The sequence below is a fragment of the Pyxicephalus adspersus genome, chromosome 9 (genome assembly GCF_032062135.1).
Source record: "Pyxicephalus adspersus chromosome 9, UCB_Pads_2.0, whole genome shotgun sequence".
NCBI lineage: Eukaryota > Metazoa > Chordata > Amphibia > Anura > Pyxicephalidae > Pyxicephalus > Pyxicephalus adspersus.
The window spans coordinates 63812015-63835102 of NC_092866.1; the positions used below are offsets into that span (position 1 = coordinate 63812015).

Consider the following 23088-nt stretch of genomic DNA (forward strand, 5'->3'; position numbering starts at 1 on the left):
GTAGCATATCCCCAGCCTCTGACCATCTCCTGTAGCATATCCCCAGCCTCTGACCATCTCCCGTAGCATATCCCCAGCCTCAGACCATCTCCTGTATCATATCTTCGGTCTCTGACCATCTCCTTTAATATATCTTCAGCCTCTGACCATCTCCTGGAGCATATCCTTGTTCTTTGACCATCCAATGTAGTATGTACTCGGCTATCTTCTATAGTATATATGAAGTCTCTCAGCATCTCTTGTATCCTTTCCCTAGTTTCTGACCATCTTCTGTGTCATGTCCTCGGTCTCTGACCATCACCTGTATCATATCCTCCGACTATCTCCTGTAGTACGTCGACAGTGTGACCATCTCCTTTAGTCTCTGACCATCAACTGTACTATATCCTTAATGTTTGACTAGATCTATCTTCTGTAGAATGTGCTCAGTCTTTGACCAATTCCTGTAACATTTCCAATTTCCACAATCCCCATTAGTTTTTCCATAGCATTACATACATGTAGTGATTAATATATGTGGCTCTTTAGTGATATCACTTGAGGAACCCTATCTCCTGGCATCACAACGCTGGCCATGGGCAGTACATTCTGCAATCCTATGTATTGCTTTACCCAAGAAAAAAACAAAATGTTGACCACTGCCCTGAATGAGATGCCAGATTCAGTGACTACAAAGCTCTTCAGTTTTGTTTTATTTTTCTTTTCAGTGGGTGAATAGTATAGGAATCCCACAGAATCTTTCACTGGCACTGATCAGTTTCACTTGTGTAGGCAACTTTAGGCCACTTTTTCATCAATTGGCGGCAATTCGTCAAAGAGCCATTAGTGTTTTTTGTAACCGTTTGATGTTTGGCTGTATATTGTCTGGCACCCTAATATCATCCTGTGTTCAGTAGCGGGTCAGTCCCTGTTTTTGCACAATCAATTCACTCAGAAGACAAGCGGAGCCATTCGGCACACATCACACGGTGCTCTTTGGTTTGATCTTGGCCAATAATGCAGAGCTGCTCCTCTTATGTCCCCCGGCTTCTTGTCTTCAAATAAAAGATGAACGACAAGTGAAGAGCTGGAGATCCAGGCTTTGTTCCCTAACTATGTATAATTTGTACTTTTCATCTGGGACTAGTACACACAAGGCAGAAAGGAAAAATAACCCAAGGGCCGAAGGCTACTGGAGCAACTAATACCGCTTCACTTAGAAGATGGCCAATCGTGGTGTAAAAAGATTCTCCCAAATAAAGTCCTGGTTCAAAGAGGAGTTTCAGGCAACAAGTGAAATCAAATGGTGAAATATTAGGTCTGGCCTTTATAAATGCCAATTGTGCAATCATAAAATTAGCTCAGTTTACGTTAATTTTTTTTAATCTACCACTACTATATTCTAGCGGTCTCCCTAAATGGCCAATGTTCTCTTTGGCTCTGCTTAAAGCTGACCTATCACTACATTTTACCATTATATAAAAGGCTGGCTATGTTTTTTTATGCTTTTTTTGGGTGGTCTTTACCACTACTGTGGTAAGGACTGAAGGGGAAACTCGCAGCCCCTGTAGACAGACTGTACACACATCACCCTTGTGTTTACTAGAGAGAAAGGGGAAAGTGAATGGCACCCTGTTGTGCTTTCCTTTATTTTATTTTGTTTTTGAAATTATAGTAATTTGTAACAAATTTCAGCCCTGTCAATATATTGACACTCTTTAAAGTCAAAAGCCAGGATTGTGGTCTCAGCCCATCACTAGCAGTTGAGGATTTACCTGAACTGCACAACTTTTTCCTCTGCTGGTATTTCCTTTCCCTGTCTAACCTGCGTCCGAAACCCAACGTTACCGGCTGTACTTTTGACTGTGATCTCTGAAACCATCAAAGCCTTGTCACATCCTTACCGAAAAAGGAAAGAAAAATGGGCTGCCCTTTGAATGACGGGCCATATGGAGGGATCCAAGAGCTCTGCTGATCACAGGCCGCTGCAGACTCTGCCTGGACTGAAGGACGTTCCAAGCAGGGGTCGGTGCAAGTGGCTTATAGAACTTCTAGTAGATGAAGGGTGGCGGACTTCAAACACCGCTGCAAATCTCAAGCTGGTGTCCTACAGTGTACCAGGTAGAGCACAACTAAGAGGACCCCCAACTGTTACAGAATCCGAGACCCCATTAAATGTCAGATCTTTTATACAAAGGAATTTTATTTTTGTGAGAGAGTTACCATAAGAAATAAAAGTTGATTTTTAGTTGAGTTTACCATTCTGCTAAAAAGAGGGAAAAGGTGTCTGTCGCCAAATATGTAACAATATTATTAATTTACAGCCCTTTTCAGAATGGTTTGCGCTCCACCAATACAGTAGCAAGTCCTGTAGCAAGTCCTCTCCACCACTAGATGTCACTGTCTTCAGAAACAAAACCCGCTTCCTCTGACCCAAGGCTGTCATAGACCCGCCCACTGAAGTGCAGAATCACAATGACATGCTTTCAGAATGACAACACACAAGAGCTTTTAATAAATTTCCCAGATGGCTCGTTCCAGGTACAGACCAGTTCTACCCCCAGCTGATGTGAAAGAGGCAGGTGAAGCCAGGGCGCCCAATTCTGCAGAGATTGGAATCCCATTCATCTTTTTCCTTTTCTGGCTAGCGTTTGCAAATCACTGATTCATTTTCCTTGGGTATTTCTTAATTGGTTATCTTTGGTGCTTTCAGCGGCTCCTCATCTAAAACAACATCTTGTTTTTCCATAAGCCCCCTATTTCTTTTTTCCCGAGCTGTATTTCTTTGTTCTGTGAATGAGATTTGCTAGCCTGAAGCGAGCGTGCACCCTTGCACCCCTCTCCACATGCTGCAAACCATATTAAACCGTTTAATTACTACTTTGATAATTTAGCGCGCATCTGATGAGCTGTGATGGGAAATTTGGAACCCAACCCCTCCTGCATGGCAATATTAACATTTGCGAAACGCCTTGCAAATTACCCGTACATATGTTCCCTCCTCTATTCACACGTCTTAAACGATTCAAAGGAAACTTAACTTGCAAAAAGGGAGTCACAACTCTGAAAAGGGGGGAAAGGCTCTCTAAAAAGAATCTATATCAAATCAGCTGGTGAATATTCAGAGTCATCGTTTTGGGAAGACATTTGGTTTTATTTATACATAGCTCACAGATGTGCAGGGTCTTTGTCGTACCTGTAGGAGATGCATTGATCATCCTTGAAAATAAATTCTGAGAAAAGATCAACAATAATAGTTTGTCGCCACTTGAGCTTGTTGGGCAATGGACATCCCATTCCATAACCCTGGTCATTCATATAAAGTTGTCCCTCTCTGCAGTAACAATGACTCCCCTCTATTCTGAAGGTTTTCTTTGAAGAGTATCTCTAGGAATTTGATCCCATTCAGCTGAAAATCATTTACTATGACAAGTGCAGATGTTGCATGAAAAACTCTGGCTCACAATTGGAGTTCTATACATACCGAAGGTTTTTTTTAGTAGGGTTAAGGTCTGGACTCCAAACAGGACACTCGAGTTCCTCCACTCCTGGTCTTCAAACTGGTCCAATCATGTATTTCTGGAGCTTGGCTTTGCACATGAGGACAGAGTCATGATGGAAAAGAAAAAAATCTTTCCCTTAACTAATATCTGCTGTGCATTTGATCTGACCAGCAGGACCAGGCCATCATCAGCTACTTCCGTAGAAGTCAATCTATAAAACAGACTTGGTTATTTTCGGCTTAGAGAAGATCCTGTGAACTTAAATGGAAATATTGCTTGACATTTTCTCAGGACAATAAGGACAGATTAAGTTCTCTTACATCTATCTATTAAGAAATTTAGAAAAAAAATCAGCAAGACCATCGATTTACCTGCAGTGTGGCTGATGTTTGAGCCTCTTGCTTGTCTCCAGACTTGGCCCGAGCCTCTGCTATTGGCAAATGAAGATCAATGAGCAGCTTAATAGCTGGATTGAAGAAATTGGCCCCATTCATCAAGGTCAGAAAGTCTTGTAAGGTGCATCTGGTGTCACCAGCACCGGGTCTCAGCGCCCATTCATCACAGCATTTATTAAATGATTGCGGCCAGCTGGCCTTGTGTTAACTCCACACAGGCGATTTAATGCCTCCCCCATTGCCCCGGGGCCATGACAGTGATAAACCTGCAAATATTGAGATCAGCTTTATCCTTTAAGGACACATAGGAGTCCTGAGTGCACAGAAATGATTTCTAAATATACATTTGGATTGTACATGCTCAGCTGGTCACTATGCTGCATACTTTAACAATTTGCAACCAGACAAAGCTTTTTTGCCTCTTGTGAAAATCACTGTGTTGGGCATGTCCAGCACTTACTGGCTTCCCATGTGGTCATCAAGATGGCCAAAGATCACAATGGTGGAAAAAGATGGCAGCACCTGCAATGGAACAAGGAAAAATGAGTATATACAGGGTTTATTTCCACTTTAAGTAACTGATAGAGCTGTGTGTTTAAAACATTTTTTTACAGCCACCCATATGCTATATCTGTGTTATTTGCCATGGCAGCCAATCGTTTTCCAGCTGTCTTTGGTTTGTTGCACATCAGCAAAAAAACAAAAAAAAACATTTGATTGGTTGTTAGGGGACACATTTTGTTTCTTCGATTTGTATCAAATAGACGAATGACAAAAGCTTCCATTGCTGTCTTGTCTTTGATTTATGGCCGTCTCATAAGTCCTGCAATTCTATTAACGGAGCCTGACAGGTCAGTAAAGACCCGAGTCAGCAAAACCGCAATCAATGCTGATCCTAAGCAGACTGAACTGTGACAGCCCGCCGGGAGAGTGAGAAGATACAATTAATATTTCATATGTAGTGATTTCTGTGTACACAGACCACCCGACATGAGCCCAGGGAATCATCACAGGCATGTTTTTTATTTTTTTAATGGAGGGCTGTTATTATTTTAAGTCAGCACATTTGTAGAGCAAGCCTATTTTGCATATTTCAATAAATATTTCAGTAAACTTGGTGATCAAGATAAGTCTTGGGCCCCTCATAAGGTGTGCAAACAGTGTGCAAATAATGTAATAATATTGTAATTAGAGTTCCAGTCCTTGATCGTCCATGTAGTGAAAATGTTAGTATGTACTTAATATGTTTGTGCAATGCAATATGATTACCGATCTTTCTTTAAACAAACAAATAAACATGCAGAGCCCATTGAGTACCTCAGTAACAAAACAAAAAATACAATTGTCGTTAACTAAACAATAAACAATAGCAGAGAATGATTCCCAAAAATAGATCCAGTCCAGACTACTTATATTTTATATAAGTGTATATGTATAAGTGCATAAGTGTAATATGTATGTCTATATATTGGGTTCAGATATACATTAGGACAGTGATACATGAGCAGGAATTTGATTTCTAGCAGAGGATAGCGGCCATAGACAGGATGCCGCGCCATTGCCGGAATTTCTTATGACAACATCCATACATCAAGACCTCTTCTATATATAAGTACGCCATCCAGCATATGTCCCGCGCATTTCCAGGGAGCAAGCGCATCCTGCGCAGTCTAACTCCGGCTAATCCCCAGCATATCGCATCTGGGATGGTTGCAATATTTAACTTTAATGTGGCGGGAGATGGCTTTGGAGACGGCACGCAATCACGGGGGAGCAGCTGTGCGCCGGGAAAATGGTTGGCTCATCTCCGCTCTCTTGCGAACTTCCACAAAGCGAAGCTGACACTTGCACACCTGTGCGCGTTACTAATGGGCAAAATTGGATGGCCACAATAGGGGTCCCAGGCTGGATTTACATAAAATGCAGATACAGCCAGAGAGCTACGCGTTAGACTTGCAAATTCCAGGCAGACAATGCCAATGCATTGAAGTCAACTTCCCCCATTCCTTTGTCATTGTCTGCTTGTTTTTGTTTAACAGTTTTTCTTTAACAGAAAAAGAAAAAAGTGCTTTGCAATATTATTATATTTAAAAAAATGAATGCAATGGAATAGCTACAGACGTATTGGCCCCAATGTAGATTTCCTGTGATCATACCTGCTTGTTCTTCTGTTCCCATGTTGTCTCTGAGATGATCAGATGCAGTAAAATGGGTAGAGATTGACAAATGAGTAGGACCAGGACAGGGAGGGGCAGTTCTACCTAGGCCTGGGGTTGGAGTAAGGACCGTACCCACCCCAACTAGAAACACCTTTTCCTGTGCATCAGCAAACAGAACGTACCACCCCCATCTGTCAATCTGTCCATCAGCTGCCCTACAACATTACCATTGTGGCCCCTGTTCCTTAGCCATTGGATGAAAATTTTCTTGAGCTTCTGATCAATGAATCCTTAACATCCAATTTAGTTAGATTTCGCATTGCACATAATCCCTAGTTTCCTATAAGTGCTCCAACTACTGGGATCAAAATTACCTTCAGGTGCTCACTAGGAGCCGGTAGACTGCCATCTCACCCCAAGACAAGACCCACATCCAACCCGTGTCCTAATAATGTGTTCAAAGATGTCTAGAATGCTGAAAAGTAAAATAGTATCACATTGCGGCTTCTATGTAAAAGGAAATGGGCAATTGTTTTGTGTTTTGCTCAGAGTTGCATCACCTTGTGTGTTTATCAGAAATTTCCAGAAACACTTTTTGTTGTAAGTTTACGTTCTTGGAGACGGCATTTTTGTTTTCCAGATGCATGTGTTGATTTTCTCTTTTATCGCTGGCTGGCGTCTGCCATATACAGCAGAAAAATTAATTCAAGCCAAGATTTTCAGCTTGATAAATATTTGTTTTGAGCCGCAGATCTAAAACACTGAGGATAGAAAACAGAGCGTGTACATCAAAAACGCAAACGAGCCTCATGTCTTACAGCGTCCGTCTAGCCCATCCAGCTGGCTATAGATCAGTCGTATCTTTTACGATGATCGTCTCCATCGTCTACAAGGCAATGAGCCTCTTGCTTCATGTTCATATTGTGTGTATTAGAGAGCACAGCTGGATTTCCATGGAACATGGGGAGAATAAGGAGTCCAATATACATTTGGAAGGTTGATTCCGAGGAATACAAGCAAAGTGTAGGGATATTTTCCACAATGTTACACTTTTATGATACAATACTACGTACTTAACAGTTTTCACTTCCGATCTGATTTCCTGTCCTATAAAACAGTCAGATCTTCGAACTTGAAGAAAAATCTTCAGCCAACCGAAAGTGACCAATTGTTGGGTTTCCAATTGGAAGTGGATGGAAGGTACATATCATGTGTGCAAACCATTCAGTGTTTTGTGACTACAAATTGATCAATTGTGTGTGTCAGAAAACTTTTAGATCAGTCAGAAAAGTCCATAATTGGTAACAGATCTGCTTGTGTGTTATAGAAAAAGGCACATTGGTTGGTTTTTAAAAATAAGGTTGAATGCTTCAGCTTGAATAGTTGTTAATAAATTGCAAATATATATATTTTATCATTTTCAATAATATTTAATCCCAAGAACAAATGTCTGATATATTGCATCTTACCATTCTTCAGATGAGTTCATTAGTCAAACAAAGATATTGCCAAACAAACTTCCTGTCCTAGAGGGACAATGCTCCCTGTGCCATACTAGGACTAGTGTTGTTACCCCCGGCCTTTATTCCAATCTCCCAGTTAATAATTTGTAAATCGACTTGAGAGCAGATATGGGCAAATATCAGAGCCCCAATGAAGTCTACGGTAGTCACTCAAATATTGGTGTGTATATGGTTTTGGAAAGTGATGTTTATCATGTTCATATGGATGTGATAGTCAGGTGTTCACAAAATTTTTCCCTTTTGTCTTTTCATAATATAATCCCTTTGTGGAGAAAAAGTTATTCAATCTAGTCACTAAATTTTGTTTTCATAAATGGTGCTACCCTTTAATGATTATATTCATTTATTTCCGTAAATGAGATTACATGGCTCTCATCAGTCCCTGGAAGACCACGGGGTAAAATGTCAGGTTTATTTTCAGGGAACTGTCCAGGGAGAAGTGAGAAATACACAGTGACCGGTTGTCGGATGATTGTACAGGATGACAATCAGAGTCTGCCTAATAACATTCATTTACCGTCTGGAATGGAATCTTGTGAATGTCTGGTGTCCTCCTGGAACTGATGGAAACTGATTTATCCTGAACAGACCTATTCCTGCACCATGGGGAGGGGGGAGTCTGTGGATTGTAAAATGAGCAAAAAGAGAGTAAAATACCATAAATACAAATTCCATTATTATATATCCAAAACAACCAATTGCTTTACCCTTGCTTTTACAAAGGAATCCTACCATAAAGTCTAAAGTTCTGTGTTCTTGATACCTTTAGATCAGGGGTGTCAAACTCAAAAACACAGAGGGCCAAAATGAAAAACTTGGACAAAGTCGCGGGGCCAAACTTGGAAGTTTATTGAAAAAATTAAGGACATTTTTCCTTCTCATTAGATATAAAACCTTTTCATATGGAAACAAATAGGTTTTGCTTCACATTCAATCTGGAACAAGTCTCAAATAGAGAAATAGCACTGCTACTAAAATTCCCTGCATCTATAAAACCGTCCAAAGCAGGGCCACGCATAGGTAGAGAGGCTGCTTGTCTATAGACGCGAGTGATGCCGGGAATTGTAGTAACGGCACTATTTCAACGCAGCGGCGGCCCAGCTGCAATTCATATTTAGAATTCCTTTGGGGACCAAAAAAAAAATTCCTTTTGGAGGCCAGATGTGGCCCTCGGGCCAGAGTTTGACACCCCTGATTTAGATGAAAGTGACAATTCAGAAAAGCTGCAGCATTGATCACTAAAAAGCAATCTTTGTGCTCCAGACCAGGGACTTTGCCTAGGCTGAGGTGATGTCATCAGTCTGGTGCAGGCAGGAGGGACCTACCAGGAAATACCAGGTTTACCAGTTATCATTATAATAAAGCTGCAGATTTATTGATAATAATAATTATTTTGAAATTAAATGAACACAACAGCACTTGTATGTGTTTACAGGTTGGGTAATGGTGAAAGGAGTAGTATGTAGTATGCACAACTTTGGGGGTGTGGAAAGGTCACGGTCAGAGACTTCTGGCCTCCCTACTAGGTAGACTTCCTGCCCCTTATATGTCTAAAAGTTCCGACATTGCAAAACTAAAGTCGAGGGTCTGGGTTAACCAGTGAGGAAGCAAGGTGCAATTGTTAGGTCTGGCCTAGCCAGCAAAGGAACCAGCTGCCAATGAAAGGTCCGGCTCCATCTGCTCGTCCGGCTCCATCCCTTGCTGGTTAACTAGACCCTCCACTTACACCTGGCTCACTATCTAGCTAGACCATACTCTTTACCTGCACCTGGTTCTCGTGCTGGTTTAGCAGATCCTTCACTTACACCTGGCCTACTTTCTGTCTAAACCAGACTTTTACCTGAACCTGGCTCTCTTGTTGGCTACTCCATATTCAGCATTTACACGTGCAGCCACTGGGAGAAGACGTCTTGCTGGGTGGTGGCTGGGCCCTATTCAAAGGCTCTTCCGATCCTGACCTAGTACAGAAGTACCCCTTGCCTTTCCTTAAAAGTTGCCCTTGGTGTGGATGTGTCCCTGGCCTACAAGCTTTGTATAGAAGGTGTCTTGCTTTTCCAACTCAAAGGGCAGCTAATGCATGCACATATATAACGATTTCTGTGTTGTGTTAGAAGTCGCAGGTTGCATGTCTGTGGTTAAACCTGACTGCAGCACATCCCTGATTGCTACCAATATATGTCTATGAATGTTGCTAAATCAGATTTTATTATCCTGCCCATATATGTAAAAGCACGCCAAGATTTGCTGCCAGTTTTGTTCCCTGCCATGGTTTGGCTCAGTGTTCTCCACCTAAGTGATTTCTCAGTTTTTACACGGTTGCACCTGTTCAGCGGACTCGAGCTTTGCCGGGCAGGATGGTAAAATGTCACAGGACGCATAGTGCCATATGAGCAGTAAGTTCGTTCGACACTTTGATGGATGCCGGCGACATTTGTGCCACTGTGCCTCGGGGAAATCACTTGTAAATTATTGGCTAACAAAGCCCGTCTGCATGACTCTTGGCTGGGTTGTGGAAATGAAACACGTTCAGGTAAACTATTTAAATTCTGCAGAGGGGAATTGCAAGGCTGAATCTCTGCTGGAATGTTGTGCTGTGTACCAACAAGAGAGCCAAAAGAGAGAATCCAATGGCTTACATTTCATGACTAGTCCATCGTTTTACAAATTGATATTACCCAAAGTCAAGACATTTTTTTTCCCCAAACTTAGCACCCCTGGTCACATGATTGGTACCAGGAAATTGATCGTGTGATGCAAACAGTTGGCTTGGAGGAGTTATGGACAAATCAATATGCTGTGAGGGGTGGATGGGAGTCTGGAGTTATTGGCAATCCTGGGTAGGTTGTTTCTGTAAGTAGACTACCCTAGGTAGCACCCAAATAGGATACTGATACAAAATTAGGGAGTGACAGTTTCACATCAATAAGAACAGGGAAAGCCTTAACAATTACTGACCAATTACTCTCAACTTTAGTTGCCAGTTTTAAGCAGCATTCCCTGAACCTTTATAAATGGAGGCTGGGCAGCTTTGCCTATCCCTACCAACAATGCTGTATTAAGTAAATAATTGAACTCTTGGCCAAGTTTCTTCATACTTGTGGCCACATAGTGAGTGAGAATATTTAGGCCTTAGTATTGGGAGAGTTTGGCAAGAGTTGGAAATGCCCACACCCTGTGTATTTGGCATGAAGGTTATTTTTGTGTTTATTTATGTGCTGTATACATCTGTCCATCACTCTGCTTGTTTCTTTGATGGTAGAAGTAGTAATATTCACTTCTTTCTTAGCTAGGATCTATCTGTTGAATTGTTTTTTTCTATCTGTGAAGAATGTGTGCTCGTCTCAAGAGAGCAGATTTACCTGCCTTGGTGCACCTTCTGCCCGATGCATTGACTCATCCATTTCTCTTGTCTTGCAGCTTCTTTGAACTGGAGAGCAGTGGTTTAAGGGATGAAATCAGATACCACTACAGATTTAATGGAAAGTCAAGGACAGAAGCTTTCCCTTACCGTCTGGCGGATGGACAGTGGCACAAAGTGGCTTTGACAGTCAGCGCCTCTCATATCCTACTCCACGTCGACTGCAACAAGTAAGTCTCTACAACTTCTGGATTTCTGGTTGTCACTCCTGTGTAGCTCCTATACACTGGGTGATAGTTTACATTTCCGCTTTTGGACCTGTTGATCCCATAATAGCTTTCTTGGGGAAAATCACATACATACCATTTTCAAAACAAATTTTTTCTTATGATAATAATGTCTAGAAATAGTTTTGAATGCAATCTATTTACCAGAAAAAATACAATTAATCAGTATTAGTTTAAAAATTGTAGATGTTTTGTTTTATAATTTATATACCACTAACATGGTATGAAAAATTGGAAAGTTATATAAAAATGAAAGAAAGTTGTTCCTTTTTTCAAATTTAAGATGAGGAAAAGTGAGTTAAATAGGACCTTTTAGAGTAAAGATTGATATTGGGATTAATAGGTACAAGTTAAAAAAAAAAAAACTCCCCTGTCCGTGTTCCGTTGAAGGGTGCCGCCATCTTTCTTCTCTTCTTCCTCCCAGACACAATCTTCAACCATCTTTATTGGCTATGTGGGATGATATAATTCTCATGCAGGCATGGAGGAGTTCATTCAGCTGTGACTTGCAAAGGAAAGCCGGGTTTGACGGGTTTCCCTGGCAATCAAAGCTAATGCTTGCATGAACAGCTCAGATTTGTCACCAAAAAACCCGTGATCAGGCAGGTAAGAACGATTATTACAGAAGGGACATTGCCTGCCCCCTTTCTGCAATAAAGACCGGCCTGATCGAGCATTTGCAAATCTAGAACTTTAGGCTGGGTCTTTAAAAACACATGTAAACGTTCCTACTGCATTTATATTCCGTTTTTATGCACTTTAATTAGCGTTTTAAAGCTTGCCATTAAAACGCTGGAACAGTCTATGCCGCTTTTTCCCCGCCCCATTCAAATCAATGGAAGTGTTTACCTGCATTTTCCAGCATTAACCCCACATTTTAATTTTTTAAATGTTGCAAGCAACATTATAGATGATGCTCATAAACGTGCCTCAAGGAACGTCCTGGTGTAGATTAATTCATTGGAATGCATGGGAATTTCAAACACGGGCTTTTAAAGCCTCAGGTTAAACACTGGGGAAAACATCTGTGTAGACTTAGCCTTAGTTCTACATGATCTCCAGATGAATTAAACAAAGAAGATACAAAAGCAACAAGGTTACTTTGTATCTCTACTTGTCTGAACAATGTTTATAAACCCTGTGTCAGCGGCTTTTACAGCTTTAATAATAATGGAACTCCTAGTTGTCCTTTTGACAGTTGGGCATAATTCTTATTATTATTGGGGGAAAAACATAGATTGGGGGATTGATGTCTGGTGAGTACTTGAACTGGACCAGGGCCTTACGGTAACTTTGATTTTATATTGGTTCTTTTGGTCCTATAATGGTCTTTATTATATTTACTGAACCGCCAACCTACTTATATTTTAATGAAATGTCAAAATAAAATTTCTGCCAATTTTTTTTTTTAATTTTGAGTGCATTTAAAAGTAAAACTTTTGGTGGTGTTCAGCCAGTGTCAGATGTTTGGAGGAGGAAGTCAAAGTCAAACATTACCAGTACACACAGCTCCGGGCTTTCAGGGAATACGATTGAATTATCTGCGCAAACGTCCTTCTTAATGGGGAGCCGCCATGCTGAGCTCGTCTGGGAAGGAAACTTGTCCGTAATTTCTTTTCAGGTGGTTTTAAACTGCAGATTATAAACCTTTAAAACTGAGAAGAAAAAGCTTTTCATAAAGCCATCTGCTGCAGAGCTGCTTAGGAGGCTTTTACAGTACGTTAAAGCCTGGAAAATAAAAACCCTGTCCGCATTCCTACAGGTGCTGTGTTCTATAATCCTTGCTTGTCCTCTCCGAAAGTGAAAAAGAGAAAAAAAAAAATTCCAGCATAACAAACATTATACAATGGGCCTGATTTATTAGAGCTCTCAAATACTGGAGAGGATACACTTTTATCACTGGGTGATCCAAAATCCTGGAAGGGATCTAGTCCAGGATTGAAAAAAACAAAACAAATAGCAAATGACTTTAAGAAATCCATTCCAGGTTTGCTGGATCACCCAGGTTCTTTGATGGGGGTAAATCCTCTCCAGCCTTAAAGAGCTTTAATAAATCAAGCCGACTGTATCTATTATTGCAACAATATTGCAAATGCAACTGATGATTATTCATCATACCTGTGCTAACTCGGTGCAGTTGGCCCTAAACTTGGCTTCCTTTGAGGTTGTGTCATGGGATTTCCCCATGTCATTTGCTAATGTGCTTGCTAATTGACTGCTAGCCATCTCCAAGGAACAGGTGACAAGTCATACATCATTCCCAAAAGTGCAGGATATTCTGCTTGGCCAAGGTGAATACACGGGGGTCTGGGATTCCATTTAGAGAGAAGCTGTCAAATCTCTATGATTGCAAAGTGTCTATTGCCTTACAGTTTACCTTTTACAAAAAATCAAGGTTCACTTCGTATAGTCCAGATCTCTTCTCACTTTCCAAATCACTTACTATCAGTAAAACGAGAAAGAAATATGCTACCTTACCCCCCTCTCCTGCCTATGGCATATAGGCAATGATTACATTACCAAGCTTCTTGGAAGTTCCTGGGGATATAACCCGAAATGTGAGATTTCCCCTACTACACCGGAAATCTTCCTGGAAAGGACAGTGACACTTTAATTGCAGGTGCACCTTACACCGACTTATATTGGGGGATTTTGGAAGTGGCTCTAAATGAATAAGCAGGTGTTCCATGTTTTTTTAGATAGAGTAAGGGATGGTTAGAAACTCTATTTGTGTTTGCTTTCAGAAATTTCTTTTTATTTCCATCACAACAGGAGAGATCTTTTTAAAGTTAGGGAAAACCTCTCTAAAACTCTCTCCAAAACAGGTGTCCCCATTGTAATGTTCCCCTGCAATATGTCATGCTGAGAATGCATGGAGGTCGCACAGAGAAAAAAAAAATTCTGTTACAGGGACTGTTTGTTTTTTTATTTGTTTGTAGGTAGTCGTAGTTTTTCCTGTGCTTTCACTGCCGTTATGTAGCCACTTTGCGTATAAATAATGCTTAGGGGAGTTTTTATTGTTGTTCTGCTCTTATCACTTTGTGCCATGGCATTCTGTGTGTTGAGCTTCTCCAGTGTTTGTGCTAAAGAGCTACAAAGTGTACTATTAAGTAAGCCGGTCTCCAGGGGAATATAAAATTGTGTTTCAATCGTGCTGCTGTTTTTAAATGCCCTGACTTCACAATGTACTCCCTAACTGCTAAAGGGCTTTCTCTCTTTTATTTTTTTATTTTTGGAGCATTTAATACTGACCTTTTTACATTGGTAGAAGTGGAAACTGGCTTGATTATTACATGTTGTCTGCATCGATTTCCTGGACTGATTTTATTTAATAAGTGCAGAGTTTTTCTCTATATTTCACCTGGGTAGATGGATTTAGGACCGGAATAAAGTTATAAATATTTGGATAACAGCTCTTTGTTTTTAGATTCTGGTTCAGGGTTTCTTGGGTTTCTTCTTCTTTCTTGGGTTGGTTGGGCCAAACTCTCCATCCCTCTACCAGGACAAGAATTGGAAATGGTTGTGAAGCACATTATGGAATAAAATTGATTACTTTGACAGAAGACACATGAATTCAGCTAGGAGAGCCAAGGAGGTCTCTAAATTTAGGTCAGCTGCACCTTTAGCTCGAATAAGGTATATGTAATGTCTGTGGGAGATTACCTTCAAACTTACTTGCGGCAAACAGGTATTTTAGATGTCATTTTGAATTCAGGGTTCTCTGCCTATTTCTAAAAACTCTAGTTTTTTTTTCCTTCATAGTGGATTAAAGTCATCGACAGCAAGACAAAAAACACAGAATTTTACCCTCCTGTCTCTCTCTGTGGGTCCCACAGACCTCAACTTTGGGAGACCTTCTGGGCACACAGCCTCTTCACCCAAGCCACCTGGCCTCAGACTGCAGCTTCCACCAGTTTCAAGGAAGACATGCACTTTTATTTTCATTGGCCAGGTGCACCAGAGCCGCCCCCCATTTCTGACTTGGGGTGCCTGGGCCACCCTTTCTTTTCAGAACCCTCCAGGCCTGGTTCCCAAATTGAGAGCTGCAATTCTGCAGCAATACAATTTTCCCTATCCAGGCCCTTCAATACCTTTTCCTGGGAAGATTGAAATAAATGATGACAAATACCCCCTGAACTTGGCATTATGTGTTTGTGTCTACTACGAGTTTCAAACCTGTCCAAAGAATTTATTTTTTTTCATGTATAATGCTGACCCAGTACCCTTCATATAAAAACATGCTTATTTAGTATTTTTTGTGACATATAAAAAGCAATTAAAAAATGGACAAAGCATTCTAAAATTCCAACTAGTGCCCGAAATACCTCTGTGTTAGCAATGCCCCTTCACCAAAAGCTTCATTGCTGCTTTCCAGTTCAAAGTCCTGATATTTATGTTTTTCTGTGCTGTATATGTATGGCCAGGTGTTAGTTGTGCAGTGTTACATTGTATAAAGCCCATTGTACCACACATTACTGCAACACATATGTGTATGTAGGCCACTAAAGAACCCATGGTGCTGGAATAATTGGTTTGCCCCATCACAGGCTGCATTCTGCACTATTCAAGAACTAAGGGCACAGGTCATTCCAGGGATATAATAAGGAATAGAAAAATATCAGATTCACCCAGTCAGAGGTTAAACTGAGTGCAGTATTCAGTTGAGTATTTAGATGAATAATATTCATCTTTAAAAACAAATATGTGTCAAGTTCTTGCAGCTGAGGTCTCTATGAAGGCCAGACTGGGGCTTTCCATTGCTTTAAACCGGCAGCTACTACCTGACGGAGATCGCTGTGAACCTTTGCTGTCTATTCCTTGTGGCATCATCTCACCGTTATGTTTTTCGTCCATATTCTGCTTGTTCTTCATAATATGCCTTTATATAGATTCTTTGTGCCTGGGAATTCAGCCAAGCTTTAACCCACTCTGATGTGTGTAATTGAACGATTGGAACTTCAATGCTGTAATTAGTAGGTAGGTCCACAGGCTCAGACTGAAAAAGCAAAGTCACCATTGACATGAATTGGTTTTCTTACTTTTTTATGAATTGTGTGACCACAGCAGACATTTACTCTTGAATGGGAATGGGAAAAAAAGAAAAGGTAGTCGAAGGAAGCCCATGCCAAAAAGAAAAAATGGTGTAAGCTACTGCTCACCCGCTCCACGAGATGCTACTTTCTTGGCTTTGCCTGGCTCCAATCAAGGAACTTACCAGGAACAAGCATGCATCATATCTAGTCATGCTGTTAGCATAATCAATCTGCATACTCGTCCTGGAATCCATGGCTCAAAAGGGTCGAAAGCTGAAGGTCAACATAAGAGCCAAATAACTAACATTGTAGGAGCAATGGATCACCGTCCTAAACCTCATTTGTGTGTTGTGTTAAAAAATAACTTCTCGTACAAATCCAAGCTCTAAGAAAAAAATAAAGAAAAAAAAAGACAAATTCTAGAAAAGGCTGTGAAATATCTGACACAAGCTTAGAGAGAGAATTGATTAAAAGAACAAACTAATCTGATTAAAATACAGCCAAGCCGATTATGCAACAAGGTTAGAGAATGACAGCCAAGAGACGTCCAATAAATAAACAAGGTATCAAAATTCCGAGGCGATACATAACACAACCTCGCATTCCCTGCGTAATAGGAAAAAACAAGCTGCGATTTTGTCCTGAATTCTAATTGAAGCATTGTAAAGTGAAATTAGTCTGCGCCGCGAAGTAAAGCCCGCGCTGTCTTGTAATCTGATCACAAAATTCGCATTTTCGTGTTTGGTATTTGATTAGCATTTGTAGAGATCTTATTTAAGGGAAATGATCCTTGGGAAATATTATTAATGGAAGCTACAAGAGGAAGCTCAGGCAAAAAAAATGTTATATTGTTATCAGCCAGCAAAGATATGGGCCACATTTGCTCTGCCCCACATGACGCCATCTTTCTATGATAAGCAGGGGATACATATTGCTGAGCAGTGCATTATTGATCACTGGTCTTCTATTGATTACCAGTAGGGTGGCTGGAAAAAGAACATTTTATGGTATAGAGCTGCAATGCTAGCACTTGGTAGCCAGGGGAAAAGATGGCTGATAAATGGCCATGCTCCATCATTTATTGGACTCAATGGGAAGTGAGTGATGGCATTAGAACCTGACATATGCAAGGACTTGCTCATTTCATTTTCCTGCTATGTTCCTTAGAGTGTGATAAATGTGTCAATACCAAGAATTAAAGTGCAAGGTACATGCTTGGGCTTGGCTTTGAAAATGTTTACAAGCGACCATGTGATGTCATTGTTGATTAGAAGTTCTTGAAGAAAAATGTGCTTAGATTAGTTGGAAATCTGGTTCAGAAACTCGAAGACAGAATTTGTATTTTTTAATGAGTCATATTATACCGGTCAATGACAAGCATTGTACATCTTTGCTGTCATCATCCAGCATCCAATATACCTATCAATGACAGGCATAGTAATGCTGGATCAGAACTTGGATTGCTGAGTTCCAATTTGAGGTTGGATTGGCTCCAAGTTGCTTTGATTCCAGATTATTAGGGGCAGGTTAGTGTAAAATGGATATTCCATAAATGACTCAGTTGAAAGCTCCCCCCCCATTCCACCAAAATCAAATCACCTGCAAAAGCAATTTCAGATTCCCTTGCCTTGGCTTCCAATACTCCTGAGATGGAGGTTACAATGTGCCACTGCTGCTGTGTTAAATGGTTAGCATTGGTTTGATCCCATGAGAACACACTCTGGCTCCCTACAGAATTATATTCTTTTGGGATCTCAAGTGTTCAACTTTACATCTTTCCATTCTGCCTGGAGTAGGTGAGAATGGCTTTGTCTGCTTCCTCGTTTATTTGCTCAATTCCGACGACATTGCAGGCAAAACAACTTGCTCGGGTAATGGATGTGTTGAGATGGGAACATAGACCACCTGTGCACATTTACATTATCGCGGCGACCTGCAAATTTGACGGCTATTTATTGCTCCTTGAGTCACTGGAACAAGTGTAGAGAAGTCTTGGAGACACTTAGCAGCAACTAAGAGGAAGGGCCCATTTATCCCTTTTGTGGTACATCAACGCATGTCTATAGTTTTTGTATGTTGATATGTATTTCATTAAGGCAGTCCAATGAATGATTGGGCTACCAATGCACCCTAAACTGCTCAAAGGGTGGTTGCCAACCATTCCTTTAAACTTTGAATGTACTTTATAACAAACAAAGAGACACAATGCCAGTTCCTTCCTAAATTTTTTGTCTGGCTAGGTCTGCTGACCAATTGGGTTGAATAAGGCTTGGGTCCCTGGGCATACATAGTGGTGCGTTTTGTATACCATTAAAATGAATGGCAACACCATGTGCCAACGCATGTAATGTGTGTTATGGTAGCGTACATTTTTCCATGTATAAATGTGCATGTTATTTGTAAGAACGAGCTCTAGAGAAGTTACTCAATAGGGCAAATTTGTTCCTGGGTGAGCCCATACAGTCATAATACCAATACAAAAAATTCAGATTCCTGCATCAGCCCAGCCAGGAGTGGTTCTCTTTAAATCTTTCCATCATGCCTGGAGTAGGTGGGAATGGCTTTGTCTGCCGCCTGCTTTACTTGCTTCATCCGATGACATTACAGGCAAAACAGCTTGCCAGGGTAATGGATGTGTTGTGATGGGAACATAGACCACCTGCGCACATTTACATTATCGCGGCGACCTGCGAATTTGACGGCTATTTATTGCTCCTTGACATTTAAGGAAGCCATAATATAAAACATTCGGGCTTGAAAAGCGGAACATTTTTCAGCTTCATTTAACTTTGTTGCCCCGAGCCCATTGCTGCGCTTTGTAAAACTGTCCAACTTTGGGGGAAAAATTATGCAATTTATATGTCAATTATGTCATAAAATTCTGAAGGCATCGCCAACGATGATTGGCTGGTTGATGGAAAAGTCATTCTAAATATTTACCATCCAATTTCTCCCCTCTCCCCCTGCCTTCTCGAAGCTGACCTGAGGGGAACTTTATACTTTTTATTATGGCTCCCATCACTAAAAAGCTTAAAGGGGAAGAGTTCAGGGGAGATTTTATCAATTTTCTTTATAGCTTTCGACAGAAATCATTTTATAGAATTACTAAAACAATTGGTGCTTAAAGTGTACCAGTCATCAGATATACTTTGTGTGAAATCATGTCAGTCCTGGTGCCGGTGCCATTTGTGGAAGCCTGGAATCTTGTGATTGAATAAAGGTAAATCATGGGGGAGAGGAGACTGAAGAAATGCTTCCTCCTGCCTGAAGCTGACCGATGACATCTCAACCTAGGCACCGGATTGGGGCCCCAGGATGACTTTTTAGCAATAAAAAGTAAAGTTTTTCTGGAAAATGATACTACTACTGTATTATATGTTTTTGTGGTATGCTATGAATAATGGGGGCCATAGAATGGCAGATGTTGGGATGTCACAGGACACAACCTAGATAAACATCTTATGGTAACTTCAGCTTCTTGGGACATTCATTAATGTATTAATTTTAATGAAAGAGACAGCTTTCAGTGTCAGCAGGCATCATCTCTGGCAGACTCCATAACCAACTTGTGTCCATTTACTTTTCTTTACTGCAGCCAAAGAAGTGAGATAGACAAAGAGAGAAGAGAGGAAACAAGGGAGAGAAAGGAAAGGAAGGAGAGGGGTAGGGATGAAAAAAAGGAGGAGAGAGGAAAATAGATGGAGAGAGATGGGGAGTTAAAGGATTGCAGGAGGTATAAAGAGAGGGAGAGGGGAGAAAGAGAAGCAAGAAAGGAGGTGAGTAGGTGGGAGAGAGTGGGGAAAAGATAGTGAGGTAGAGAGGAGAGAATAGGGAAAATGGAGAGAGGGGATAATTAAAGAATTGGGGAAAAGGTCTAAAGAATAAAAGGAAAGGCTGGAGAGAGAATTGAAAGAAAGAGATGGAGAGGGATAGGGGAAAGAGAGAGAGGAGGGTGCAAGGACAAAAGGAAAGGAGGGAGATGTAGGGCTAGAGGAAGAAATAGATATAGTACAGAGGGATAGAAAGGAGGCAGAGGAAGGACAGAGATTAAGGGAGAGCTTTATTAGAGAGAGAAAGAAAGGGTGAAAGGAGGGTGAGAGAGAGGAATCAAGGGAGGGATAGAGGTTGGTGGAAAGAGGAGAGAAAGGGAGAGCAGATAGAGGGGGGGGGGAGAGAAAAGGACGGAAGACACGGAAAAGGGAGTGGGAAGGGAGAGAGGGAGAGGGGAGAGAGAAGGGAAAAATAAAATGGAGAAGGAGGAGTGATACCTTCAATACAAATGTCACCCTGCGTGGAACTCTTTGGTATATTTATGATGACTTTTAGTTTGGGCTTCCTGTTACTGTCAGCCAGCAGCAGGTTCCTGTTCCACATAGAAATGTTGCTTCTTAGTCATGGCTCCACCTAGACCATAGGTGACCTTGTGAGACATCCAGCCATGATCAGCAGCTGTCTGCTGGGGTCGTCTCCCTTTCCTCTAATCAGCAAGCTGTAAATTTACAGAATGGAGCAGCACAGTAAAGCCTGAATGGTGTCCAGTATGGCCCCTGTCTCAGTGCATTTCCTGGTCATCTGATTTTTTTCTGTGCCCAGAAACATGTGCTAAATCTAAATGAAAGGCTTCCCCTCCTGCAGGTTTTGCATTTCTGGTGAAATATTGCCAATGCTCAGACACATATTAGGGTGCACAGAGAAGTCCTGGCAAAGAAAACTTTAAAATCTTCAGGACAGGGTCAGATGAGAATGCAAGATGAACTTTCCTAAAATCCTTGCATGTACATCTCTTGCCCTCAAAATTTGTCTGCGGGGGGGAAAATATTTCCAATCATGAAAAATTAAGACAGTTCTTGTTTTATTGACCCAGCTGTGGTTGAGATTATCTTTCATTTCTCCCGCTTTGGTTGCAGTGGGCTGTGGTGATCCCGCCTGTGAGCCTGTAGGGCTCCATTTTTTACCCCCCCCCCCCCTTATTATCGAGTCCCATGCCTCAAAATCTGTTACTTATGTGCCGGGCCGGTCGTCGGTCATAATGCCAAATGGCAGTTGCTATGACAACCCCATATTCGCTTACCCATCGTGGGCATCCTGGTGCCAGAAATCAAAATAATAGAAGAAAAATCAGCAGTAATGAAGAGCTCCGCAGAACATCCAGTTTCCGGCGAGTCTCCTCCGTCCAGGTGGGCCGGGGGGTTTTTGTATTTATGAGTCGCTTGGTTATATCAATTTTATGGTCCGTTGGTTCTTAACAGAGGAAGAAAATACAAAATCCAAAACAAGAAGTTTTTGCAAAGAAGAAAAACCACAGGAGCGCTCAAACAATTCAGCACTGATTTTCAGCGTTCTGCAAACGGCTCACACAGGCAACATGACTACAGCGGGGGCAGCTAGCATGGGGTGGGGGGTGTAGTGGGCGATAATGTCTGGGCACACAATGATTTCAGTGTGATTTCAAAACATAAAATAAAAAAGTAAATTGTCAATATAAACACTGAAACTAAGGCTAAACAAGGAGACCTGTCATGATACAAAGATGTGAGATCATGGAGGTCATTATTTGCTTGATACATGCTTTTTCTCCTGTTGGTCGTACACCTGTTGTATGTGTTACCTGTAATGAATAAACACAAAAGTAATGAAAGGGATTTTTGGATAAAATGATGCTCCGGGTTCCCATTAGTGTTGGCCGTGTGTAAGCTTAGGTTCCTGGTGATGTGATGTGGATAGGGTAGGCGAGGATTATGTCTTTCAGGTTTTTGTTGTTGTCCATGCTGTGTAGATTTACTTCTATATTTGTCCTGTTGAACATTCATGTGTTGGTAAATCCAAAAGTTTATACAAAGGATAAATGTTTCCCCTCCGAGGACAACTGTTCCAGTAATGGCTGTCCAAGAGGGGACACAGAGAGCAAAATATCAACAAAGCGCAGTGATATGTGGCAGGGCCACCATCAAAGGGGAAAGGGGTACTTCTATACGGGCCCCCAACCAAAAGAGCTTGACTTTTGCAATGATGGTTCTTTAAGATTTGGGGGCCCAGGGCGTTTATCTAGTATAGGGCTCATAAATTTCTGATGATGGTCCTAATATGAAGTGCCCTCTTCACGAGTTCTAAGAAATCTAAAAATTGCACTTGTGTAACAATTGTATACCCATAGACCTATATATACATTTTTATCTCCAGTCAATGCCTTTGCCTAGGCTGAAATGATGTCATCAGTCTGCTGCAGGCATAAAGAAGCAATTCTCAGTTTTTACTCTTCCAGTGATCAGTCTGCAACATTGTAAAAAATCAAAGTAATAGGCCACAGCCAGGACTATCTCAGATATAAAACCCTATTGGCATTGTTGACTTAGAGGAAGGGAAAACAAACCTTTTAAAAAGCCTGGTTTAATTTGCCCCAGTAGGGGAAAAAAATTCCTTCCATGAGGCAATTGTATGTTCCCTGGATCAGCAGTCTCCGTTATCTTTACTTTAACATTTTAATCCCCAGTTATATTCTGTGCTTCTAAAAATCATACAGTTTTATCTTAAAACAATTTATATAATGGGCTGAAACTACTTCCTGAGGGAGCCGATTCCACATTTTCACAGATCTTACAGTGAAGAATCCCTTCCTTATCCGGAGCTTAAACTTCTTGTCCTCCAGACACAAAGAGCGCCCCCTTGTGCTTTGTAATGACCTTACAGTGAATAATTGGGAAGAGAGTTCTCTAGATGGACCATTTATATATTTATACACAGTGATCATATCCCCCTTATACGTCTCTTCTCAGGGGAGAATAGATTCAGTTCAGCTAATCTCTCCTCATAGCTGAGCTCCTCCATTCCTTTTATTAGTTTAGTTGCCCTTC

The 23088-nt window shown here is 41.1% G+C and overlaps 1 protein-coding gene across 1 annotated transcript in view; it reads left to right on the forward strand.

Moving 5' to 3' along the window:
* The window catches only part of NELL1 (neural EGFL like 1), a gene marked incomplete in the record, with an annotated part of 387865 nt that overhangs the window by 81724 nt on the left and 283053 nt on the right, over positions 1-23088 (forward strand). The window contains 1 exon segment of the mRNA XM_072422315.1: positions 10977-11147. Within this exon segment, the coding sequence (XP_072278416.1) occupies positions 10977-11147 (171 nt within the window).